The following is a 10,860-nucleotide window of genomic DNA, read 5'->3' as shown; positions in this document are numbered from 1 at the left end:
CCCAAAAAAATAAAAAGAAAACCTTCTTTTAAAAAAAAACAAAAGGAGGGGGGGGGGGGGTGAGTGGAATCATCACTCCCACGCCCCATGTTACATTGTCACTTGGGTTTTTTAGTAAGCTCATGGGTACCTCCAACGTAGATCAGGACATGACACTATTCAAGCTCATTACTATTATTTTTGCATATTAAGAAGTATGAGTCAATAACTTAAACTCATGACCTCTTGGCACTTGTTCGAAGTGATAAGTCTTTTGTAAAGATTCCTACGGCTACACCACACTCACCAGTGGTAAAGAAAACTTTTTAAAGTTAAGGGAAAAAAAAAATTCATCTAAACTTAGAAAATATATATATATATATATATTTTTTTTTTTTAATAATTTGATAATTACAACTATAGAGATGGCGATTCAAAACTTTGGTTTTCCTCTAAGAGTCAACAATAATGTTTCTAATAAATAAATAAAAAATCAACAATAACACTCAACCACAAGGCTCTTGCTATAATTTTATGACCTATGTATCATTCAACATGCATAGCTTTCTCGATTTAACTCAACCCATACATATTTGGTCAAGTTTGCTCACTTACTCTATTGGTAACAAGTTGAAAATTTGAAGAAAATAGGTTTTTGGTTAGGTGTTGGAATCAAGGTTTTGTAGTCAAGGTCGGCTCAATATATTATGAGGGCTAAGGCGATAACATTAGGTGAGGTCCAAGACATTTATTCTCTAATGCCAACTTAGTTCCTAAAGGCCTAAATGCTGTTAGGTTCGTTAGTCATTTTCTCCTCTCTATCTTAGGGGTCAAATTGGTCTGTTTTGAAATTTTTGGGACCTAGTTAGTATTAACCCAAAACTCAGGGTAAGTTAATGAAATTTACCCAACATTTTATATTCTTCTCTTTTTTTAGACTTTAACTTGATTTATAAAATGTATTTACTAGTGATTATGAATGCAAAAGATAAAGTAATTCAATACAACTTTACTTAACTATAAAAGTATCCGATAGTCTCAATCTTAAGAAAGACAAATCCATTATATTACTTAATAAATTAGATAAATCAATATAATATAACTATATATAAAAAAAAAAATACTATCTATTAGGTTAAGCAACCACAAATTAACTATTATGATTGAAATTTTTTAATAAAATTATATTTTTTATATCTCTAAATAATTTTGATTATAAATAAAAAGACAAAGTTTAGTTACAAAATTAGTTGTAACTTAAGGCTACAACCTTACTCAATAAAATAAAAATTACTATTTATTTTGAAAATCTAATCATTGAATTGCATGTTCTTTACACTTTTAATACACATATCAAATTTTGTGTCAATCGGATATTATTTACTATATGATTTATAAACTTATATTTTATACATAATTTTAAACTACAGAAGTTAACAATTTAAACAATTTATTAATGACATAGCTATTAATATTTAATTTTCTAAAAATTTTACAAGCATGGAAAATATAAGAAGAATATATAATCTGATGGCGGATTTGTCAAAATTCATCTAAAAAAAATATATTTAGTAAGGTTGTAAACTAATGCTACAACCAATTTTGTAACTAAAATTTATCCTAAATTTAATTACTAGTAATTAGTTATACATTTATTTAAACTGTTTCACAAAAATTTATTTTTTCGCCAGCTACTAAGATATTACATGTGGGAGGGAAGGATTTGAACACAACATAAAGCCCATGGGCCCAATCCAAGGATGGGTAAAGGCCCATTCTTATGCACCAATCCAGATCCGACATGTGGACTAAAGTTTGAGGAGGGAAGACATAGAGACCACGCTAATCCAGACTTGACATATGGACTAAGGTCCAAGGATGCAAAACAGATAGACCCATTGTCCAAGGAGCTTGAGGAACGAATGCACCTCAGGAGTACCTTAATTGGCCACCTACACTGAAAGGGCAGGGCACCGTGGAAGGCATTAGAGACATGCAAGTAAAAAAGAGAGGAAATATTTGGTAAGATAATCATTACCTCTATATTCTATGCATTGCACCAACTTAGTTGGCTGTATTTATGAGGAAAAGACACATGAACAGTAGTTCCACAACTTATAACACTCTCTACCACCTCCAGCAAGATTCTGATGGGACAAGCATCCCAATTGCTACCCAGAGACGTAGAGGTGGAGGCCTTAAATGCCTTGGGAGGGACTGTATAAAGGAAATGAATCCCTCCAAGAAAGGGGTGAAAAAAAAGAAAAAGATAAGAGAGTATCAACTTGTATTGAGATTGGTGCAAATAATATATGAACATTTCATCCTCGGACAAGCCTGAGGAAGAGTTTTTACTCATTTTGTGTTTCATTTCATCATATTAAGAGTCATGACTCCATTGATTTCATACTTGGACGACACATATCATTATAGTTGATTTAGAAAGCCCATTCTCTTATAAATTAATTGTGTTGGGCCAAAAATACCAAGTACCACTATTCTAAGTGGGCTTGAGACCATTTTTGAGCTCTTACATTAAATATTAAGAAAAAAAACCTAATAGAGAAATATATATATATATATATATGAGAGAGAGAGAGAGAGAGAGAGAGAGAGAGAGAGAAAAAAATTACCAATAGTAGATCTAAAACAAAATAAGCCCAATTAACCAATTTTAGCCAACACAAAAACCCAGTCCTTTAAAAATTTTATATAAAATTATTTTGTCCTAACCCAACCTCAAAGTCACACACACCAAAAACAAATCCCTCAAGCAGCTAACCAGTGGTAGAGCCAAAGGTTGGAGTTGCTGCACATAGCCAACAAGAGACGTTATAGACCCACCTCTCTAACTCTAAGTTCTAGCTTCGTCCCTGACTATATGTGCATTGTTTTATAATATTGTCACTGGAAAATATATAGATTCTCCATCATCCTTTTTTTTGTTACTCTACTTGCAATTGCTTATTGTCTCCCGGTGAAGGAAGGCCCCAAATTTTCACCAATAGAGATGTTATGGATATGATAAATTTTATGACATAGAGTTTAGAGATTAATGTGTTGTCTATTTTAAAATAAAATTCAAATATTTATTTATTAGTTATTTGAATCTAACCAATCACATTTATTAACATGTCAATTTGTCAACTTTATGTAGTAAAATATGTAGCAGCTTTAACATTGTTTTTGAAAAAAAAAAATATATATATATTATATATTCTTTTTGTTGGATGTGCTTCTAATCCTTCGTTTTCTCTAGAGAATTTGTAAGAGTTTGAAACTTATTAATTTCCACACAAGAAACAGAAAAATCACAACAAAATCAAACTAAAATCAAACATCCAAAAAAATATTTAATCTCAAACCTCAATTTTTTTGGCACAGATCACCGGAAATTTTGACACTGTTCATTTAAAGAATAAAAAAGAGATTTTTATTTTTTTTAAAAGCTCCTCTGTAGCTGCTACAGTTCAGACCTTCTTCTCCAATTAGCATTGAGTCCGTTCTTTAAGGTTTAGCACTTCTTTAAAAGCTTTGTTCGTTCCTTGCTTTACTTTCTCAATTTCTCTTTGCTTTATTCTTGGTAGTTTGTTTAACTTTCTCATTTTTATTCTTTATACTTTCTTGACACTCCAAACAAGCACACGAGTAAGCTCATTTTTGTTCTTTCATCTACAAATTGGGGTAGGGATGGGACGGGGCATAAGGCCTTTTTTGCTATTTATTTGATTTTCACAAACAATTTCTTTAAGTAGCCTCAAACGAAACTATTTCATTAATTAAGTAACATCAAATGAAACTATTTTGTTATGTAATCTCATTTTGAACCTAAGTTTATATATATCTATATATATATATATATAATTTCCTAGTAGAACTTGAGTTTCAAAGAGTCGAGTTTTTCATATTAAAACACGACTTTTGGAGACTTGAGTTCCAAATGAGACTACTTAGCAAAATAATTTTGGTTGAGGCTATTTAACAAAATTGTTTGTGAAAATCAAATAAATAGCCAAGAAAAAGCCCGAGACATGTGGTAGCATAGGACCATAGCCTTTTTGTTAAGGCTTTTAAATAAATTTTTACTTTCAACTCTCTCTCTCTCTCTCTCTCTCTCTCTCTCTCTCTCTCATATATATATATATATATTTCTCTATTAGGTTTTTTTTCTTAATATTTAATGTAAGAGCTCAAAAATGGTCTCAAGCCCACTTAGAATAGTGGTACTTGGTATTTTTGGCCCAACACAATTAATTTATAAGAGAATGGGCTTTCTAAATCAACTATAATGATATGTGTCGTCCAAGTATGAAATCAATGGAGTCATGACTCTTAATATGATGAAATGAAACACAAAATGAGTAAAAACTCTTCCTCAGGCTTGTCCGAGGATGAAATGTTCATATATTATTTGCACCAATCTCAATACAAGTTGATACTCTCTTATCTTTTTCTTTTTTTTCACCCCTTTCTTGGAGGGATTCATTTCCTTTATACAGTCCCTCCCAAGGCATTTAAGGCCTCCACCTCTACGTCTCTGGGTAGCAATTGGGATGCTTGTCCCATCAGAATCTTGCTGGAGGTGGTAGAGAGTGTTATAAGTTGTGGAACTACTGTTCATGTGTCTTTTCCTCATAAATACAGCCAACTAAGTTGGTGCAATGCATAGAATATAGAGGTAATGATTATCTTACCAAATATTTCCTCTCTTTTTTACTTGCATGTCTCTAATGCCTTCCACGGTGCCCTGCCCTTTCAGTGTAGGTGGCCAATTAAGGTACTCCTGAGGTGCATTCGTTCCTCAAGCTCCTTGGACAATGGGTCTATCTGTTTTGCATCCTTGGACCTTAGTCCATATGTCAAGTCTGGATTAGCGTGGTCTCTATGTCTTCCCTCCTCAAACTTTAGTCCACATGTCGGATCTGGATTGGTGCATAAGAATGGGCCTTTACCCATCCTTGGATTGGGCCCATGGGCTTTATGTTGTGTTCAAATCCTTCCCTCCCACATGTAATATCTTAGTAGCTGGCGAAAAAATAAATTTTTGTGAAACAGTTTAAATAAATGTATAACTAATTACTAGTAATTAAATTTAGGATAAATTTTAGTTACAAAATTGGTTGTAGCATTAGTTTACAACCTTACTAAATATATTTTTTTTAGATGAATTTTGACAAATCCGCCATCAGATTATATATTCTTCTTATATTTTCCATGCTTGTAAAATTTTTAGAAAATTAAATATTAATAGCTATGTCATTAATAAATTGTTTAAATTGTTAACTTCTGTAGTTTAAAATTATGTATAAAATATAAGTTTATAAATCATATAGTAAATAATATCCGATTGACACAAAATTTGATATGTGTATTAAAAGTGTAAAGAACATGCAATTCAATGATTAGATTTTCAAAATAAATAGTAATTTTTATTTTATTGAGTAAGGTTGTAGCCTTAAGTTACAACTAATTTTGTAACTAAACTTTGTCTTTTTATTTATAATCAAAATTATTTAGAGATATAAAAAATATAATTTTATTAAAAAATTTCAATCATAATAGTTAATTTGTGGTTGCTTAACCTAATAGATAGTATTTTTTTTTTTATATATAGTTATATTATATTGATTTATCTAATTTATTAAGTAATATAATGGATTTGTCTTTCTTAAGATTGAGACTATCGGATACTTTTATAGTTAAGTAAAGTTGTATTGAATTACTTTATCTTTTGCATTCATAATCACTAGTAAATACATTTTATAAATCAAGTTAAAGTCTAAAAAAAGAGAAGAATATAAAATGTTGGGTAAATTTCATTAACTTACCCTGAGTTTTGGGTTAATACTAACTAGGTCCCAAAAATTTCAAAACAGACCAATTTGACCCCTAAGATAGAGAGGAGAAAATGACTAACGAACCTAACAGCATTTAGGCCTTTAGGAACTAAGTTGGCATTAGAGAATAAATGTCTTGGACCTCACCTAATGTTATCGCCTTAGCCCTCATAATATATTGAGCCGACCTTGACTACAAAACCTTGATTCCAACACCTAACCAAAAACCTATTTTCTTCAAATTTTCAACTTGTTACCAATAGAGTAAGTGAGCAAACTTGACCAAATATGTATGGGTTGAGTTAAATCGAGAAAGCTATGCATGTTGAATGATACATAGGTCATAAAATTATAGCAAGAGCCTTGTGGTTGAGTGTTATTGTTGATTTTTTATTTATTTATTAGAAACATTATTGTTGACTCTTAGAGGAAAACCAAAGTTTTGAATCGCCATCTCTATAGTTGTAATTATCAAATTATTAAAAAAAAAAAATATATATATATATATATATTTTCTAAGTTTAGATGAATTTTTTTTTTCCCTTAACTTTAAAAAGTTTTCTTTACCACTGGTGAGTGTGGTGTAGCCGTAGGAATCTTTACAAAAGACTTATCACTTCGAACAAGTGCCAAGAGGTCATGAGTTTAAGTTATTGACTCATACTTCTTAATATGCAAAAATAATAGTAATGAGCTTGAATAGTGTCATGTCCTGATCTACGTTGGAGGTACCCATGAGCTTACTAAAAAACCCAAGTGACAATGTAACATGGGGCGTGGGAGTGATGATTCCACTCACCCCCCCCCCCCCTCCTTTTGTTTTTTTTTAAAAGAAGGTTTTCTTTTTATTTTTTTGGGATGAAAATATAAATCCATGTAAAGTTTAAGATAAAAATAATATTTAAAAAAATAGCAAAAATGGCCGCAAACTTTGAAAAATTCTTTTTGTACTCAAATTATATAAAAAAATTACACTTTTTGTTTGGTTGTTTGTTTGTTTTGTTTTAATAGTTTAAGAAAGGAAAAAAAAAATCCTTTTTAACGTTTAAGAGTTTTCAATAGTTGAAGGGAAAAAAAAAAGAATTTTTATAATTTAAGGATGAAAATAAAAATTTATACAAATTTAGGTAAAAAACAATTTAAAAAAAAAAAATGGAATAGCAAAAAGGCCACAAAATCCGAAAACTCCATCAGGAGAAAAGAAGCATTTCTCACATTTCTCCCCCAAACAAACACAACAATGGCGATGACACTGATGAGATCAAGCATTCGTCAAAAACTCTCCTCCCAAATCCACCTCTCCAAATCTCTATTCCCAAACTCCCATCTCCCATTCTCTTCCAAAGTCTCAGATCGCATAGTGAAGCTCGCAGCGCTGGACCCAGATGGTAAAAAGCACGAGGTGGTGGGTCTAACCGGTCAGACTCTTCTCAAAGCCTTGACCAACACTGGTCTCATCGACCCTGCCTCTCACAGGCTCGAAGAAATCGACGCCTGTTCAGCTGAGTGTGAAGTCAACATCGCTCAAAAATGGCTCGACATGCTCCCACCTCGCAGCTACGATGAGGAGTACATCTTGAAGAGAAGCTCGCGTGCACGTGTAATGAACACGCATTCTCGTCTTGCTTGTCAGGTTGTTCTCACTCCTGAGCTTCAAGGTATGGTTGTGGGTGTCCCTGAACCAAAGCCTTGGGATATTCCTTAAGGGGAAAAAGGTTGAAACTCAGATTTGGTTCTTGCTTTTTTCCGTTTTTTCAATTCAATAATTTGGAAAAAATGACTAAGACTTTGGAATTTCCATCTGGGATTTTTGTATTTTTGGTTAAAGATCTGTCATTTCAAGAATTATGTGAAATTGGGTATTCCAAGTTTGACTATTTGTTGTGTTTTATGGGTTTTTACAACTTTACATTTTGTAATTACTTGTACTTTGGAGAGCAAATGAGTTAGCTCAACAGCTCAAAGTCTTTTATCATTGAATTAGGGGCCTAGGTTCTAGTCAGCTTAATTGGTAAAGTTTCTTATAATCGAATAGGCTGGGTGTGAATTTTGCATATACCAAAGAAAATTCTTTTTGGACATTATTATGGGATGGACATCATAGGTTTAAATACTATCGTATCTATAATTTTTTTTTTTGTTGAGGAATGGTACTTAGACATGGTTGTTCTTACTCCCGAGGTTCAATGTATGGTTGTGGCTGTCCCTGAACCAAAGGCTTGGGATATTCCTTAAAGGAAATGGGTTGAAACTTGAAACCCAGATTTGGTTTTGTGTTGTTTTTGGTTTTTCCAATTCAATAATTTGGAACAAAAGATTAAAAGACTTTGACAATTTCCATCTGGGTTTTTTGCTTTTTTGGTTGAAGAACTGGAATTTCGAGATTTATATGAATTTGGGTATCTCCAAGTTTGATTATTTGTTCTGTTTTATGGGTTTTTTTTACAACTTTGCATAATGTTATTACTTGTATGTTCTGGAGAGCAAATGAGGAATGGTATTGGTTCTAGTTATCTCAATTGTTAAAGTCTTTGATTGTTGAATTAGGGACATGGGTTTTAGATAGCTCAATTGATAAAGTCTCTTATTGCCTATACCAAAAAGAACCCATTTGACTTAAGAATTATCATTTCAAGATTTTTATGAATTTGGCTATCTCAAAGTTTGATTATTATTATTATTATCTCTGTTTTATGAGTTTTTATTACTTTACATGATGTAATTACTTGTACGTTTTGGAGAGGAAATGAGGAATGGTATTGGGTTCTAGTGAGCTTAACTTTTAAAGTTGCTCGAATAAGGGATTTGGGTTAGAATTCTACTTATATGGGGGAAAAAAAGCTATTGGTGTCTTCGCCTGACAATAGAGAGGAAACTTGATTGTGCAGATGTCATAGGTTCAAATACTATTGTGTCTATCAAAAAAATGAGGAATGGTAATTAGACATGATGGTTTATGATGTGCTCCCCAATGGGATGGGTTTAGCTCAAATGGGGTCTTTGTTTTTTAATAATGGGATGGAGGGTGAGGTTATGGGTTCAAGACTAGTGGGTGCATGTGTAACTTACCAATAGACTAAAGAATTGTTGTTGGTTTATGATGTTTTATGTCATTGCTTGGGGATTGTAAGAGTTGGACCAGAGACTCAGAGTCATATTTAAAGAAATTGTTATGGGGCCTGAGTAGATAGAGAGAGAGGCCTCCATTCACTTCAAGCTTTATTTATGGATGGAAACTGCTTGATTTAAAAATCTAACTTATAGTCATATTTAAAAAAATTGTTATGGGACCTGAGTAGATAGAGAGGGGCCTCCATTCACTTAAAGCTTTATTTGTGGATGGAAACTGCTTGATTTGAAAATCTAACTTATAGTTAGCATAAGAAGATTTGTTTCGCTTCAATGGGCTACAAGTATGGCTGCAAATCTCCAAATTATATGAATTCATTCCATTCAAACATTTCTGAGGATTTTTTTTCCCCAGTTTAGTGTTAAAATATAGGCTAGTACTATTAAATATTGGGTTTTGTTTTCGTGAAGGAGAATCTAGGTTCTAATCACAATAGAAGCGAAATGTGATTTGATGATTGCCTTTTTTCCATTATAGGTACTTTGTCAAACTGCTTGAGAATGATAGTGGAGTTTCTAAATTCTAATACTTAAATAGAAGCAATTTATTTCTTTTACAAGATTATTGATATCATAGTGTAATTCTATTTTGTAGTCTTGCTTGTGTGTAGAATGAAAAATCAAACAAGATGAGGAAACTTGAAATCTACTTGTGTTAGAAAGTTTTGGGAGTATATACAAAATGGCTTTTACTAATGTATACCCTTAGGGTATACACTAGCAAACCATTTTAAGAAACTTTTTATGGGAAAATGAATGCCCTAAGGGCATACATTAACCGGACCCATACAAAATTAGGTAATGATTTTTGTGTTCAATCAATACTAATTTGGTGTCCACAACCCAATGTATGATCTTTACTTGTTTGCAATTTTTTCCCCATTATTGATTATAAAAAGTAGTACTCCTACTAGGTTAGTTGAGACACGCACACACACACACACACACACACACTATGTGGAGCCTGAATTAAAAAATGAAAGCTCCTATGAAAATGAGGTGTGTTCTTGAGTTGATTTTCTAGGACCTACCTTCTCTTCGTTTATCTGATTTTCCATTGAGTTCTTTTCTCCACCCCTTGTGGGGGAGGAGATGCCCAATGGTTCAAAGACCATTTTGTACAGCAGGTTAGTCAACATGGTGGCAGGATTTAACAATGCATGAAATTAAGCTCATATAAATCTGGACAAAGAAATTGTTTAGTCACACTTGGAAAGTAGCTTAGATGCATGTTCATGGTAGGTATGTGGAGCAATAGTGACATAAGGTAGTGATAGTGTGGTCATAGTCCCACGATTCACTCTCCCTGAAGATATGTGCAAAAGAGAAAAACCTGAAAGCTTGTCTTTGTGGTTATGATGCCAAACAGTAACACTGATCCACCTTTGGTAGCGGTTTAATTGTTGTTCAGGTGTGTCTGAGCTAGTTCCTGAGGATGTAATAATACACTTCATAATTGTTATTAGTTATTTATTATCTGGGGAAGGCCCACTAAAAAGAGTACTTTAAGAAATTGAATAAGAGTGCTTAAAGTTTTGAGCCTAGGAGTTGGTGCTTTGCTCTATGTTAGCAATCCTTATGAAGCCACCAAGCACAAAGAGACATCAGTGCACTTGACAAGACTTGGGACATGTTGGAACTTTCAAGTGAAAGAGGGAGAGAGTTATTTATCTGTTCCTATGAGTCACCTCAGGGATGATATGATGATCAATTGGGTGGTTGTTTTCTTCTCCCTAGATTTTATAGTTGTCCAAATTTTACCCCTATTCACACATTTGGTTGTTCAAATCCTTAAAAATTACTTTTTCACACTAACTATTTCTCTAAACATATTTTCACACAAAAATCTCATCTTGAGCAAGGTTAGAGCCCACAGTCAGATATTAACTTAAAAAAAAAAAAAAAAAAAAAAAAA

At 32.6% G+C, this 10,860-nt stretch overlaps 1 protein-coding gene across 1 annotated transcript; it reads left to right on the top strand.

The window, feature by feature from the left end:
• Window positions 1-6,968: 6,968 nt before the first annotated feature.
• On the top strand, window positions 6,969-7,693 carry LOC111993025 (uncharacterized). The gene has a single exon (XM_024024872.2). The coding sequence runs from the start codon at window positions 7,057-7,059 to the stop codon at window positions 7,519-7,521; it is 465 nt and encodes a 154-aa protein (XP_023880640.1). The 5' UTR covers window positions 6,969-7,056; the 3' UTR covers window positions 7,522-7,693.
• The last annotated feature ends 3,167 nt before the right edge of the window (window positions 7,694-10,860 follow it).

This window comes from Quercus suber, unplaced genomic scaffold (assembly GCF_002906115.3).
Source record: "Quercus suber isolate HL8 unplaced genomic scaffold, Cork oak 2.0 scaffold_340, whole genome shotgun sequence".
NCBI classification, from domain to species: Eukaryota; Viridiplantae; Streptophyta; class Magnoliopsida; order Fagales; family Fagaceae; genus Quercus; species Quercus suber.
The sequence above is the reverse complement of the archived record's forward strand: the minus strand, read 5'-3'. Positions and strand labels throughout refer to the sequence as shown.

What these genes read in the sequence shown, in the direction of transcription:
- LOC111993025 (XM_024024872.2), top strand. Translation starts at nt 7,057, where the DNA reads ATGGCGATGACACTGATGAGATCAAGCATTCGTCAAAAACTCTCCTCC.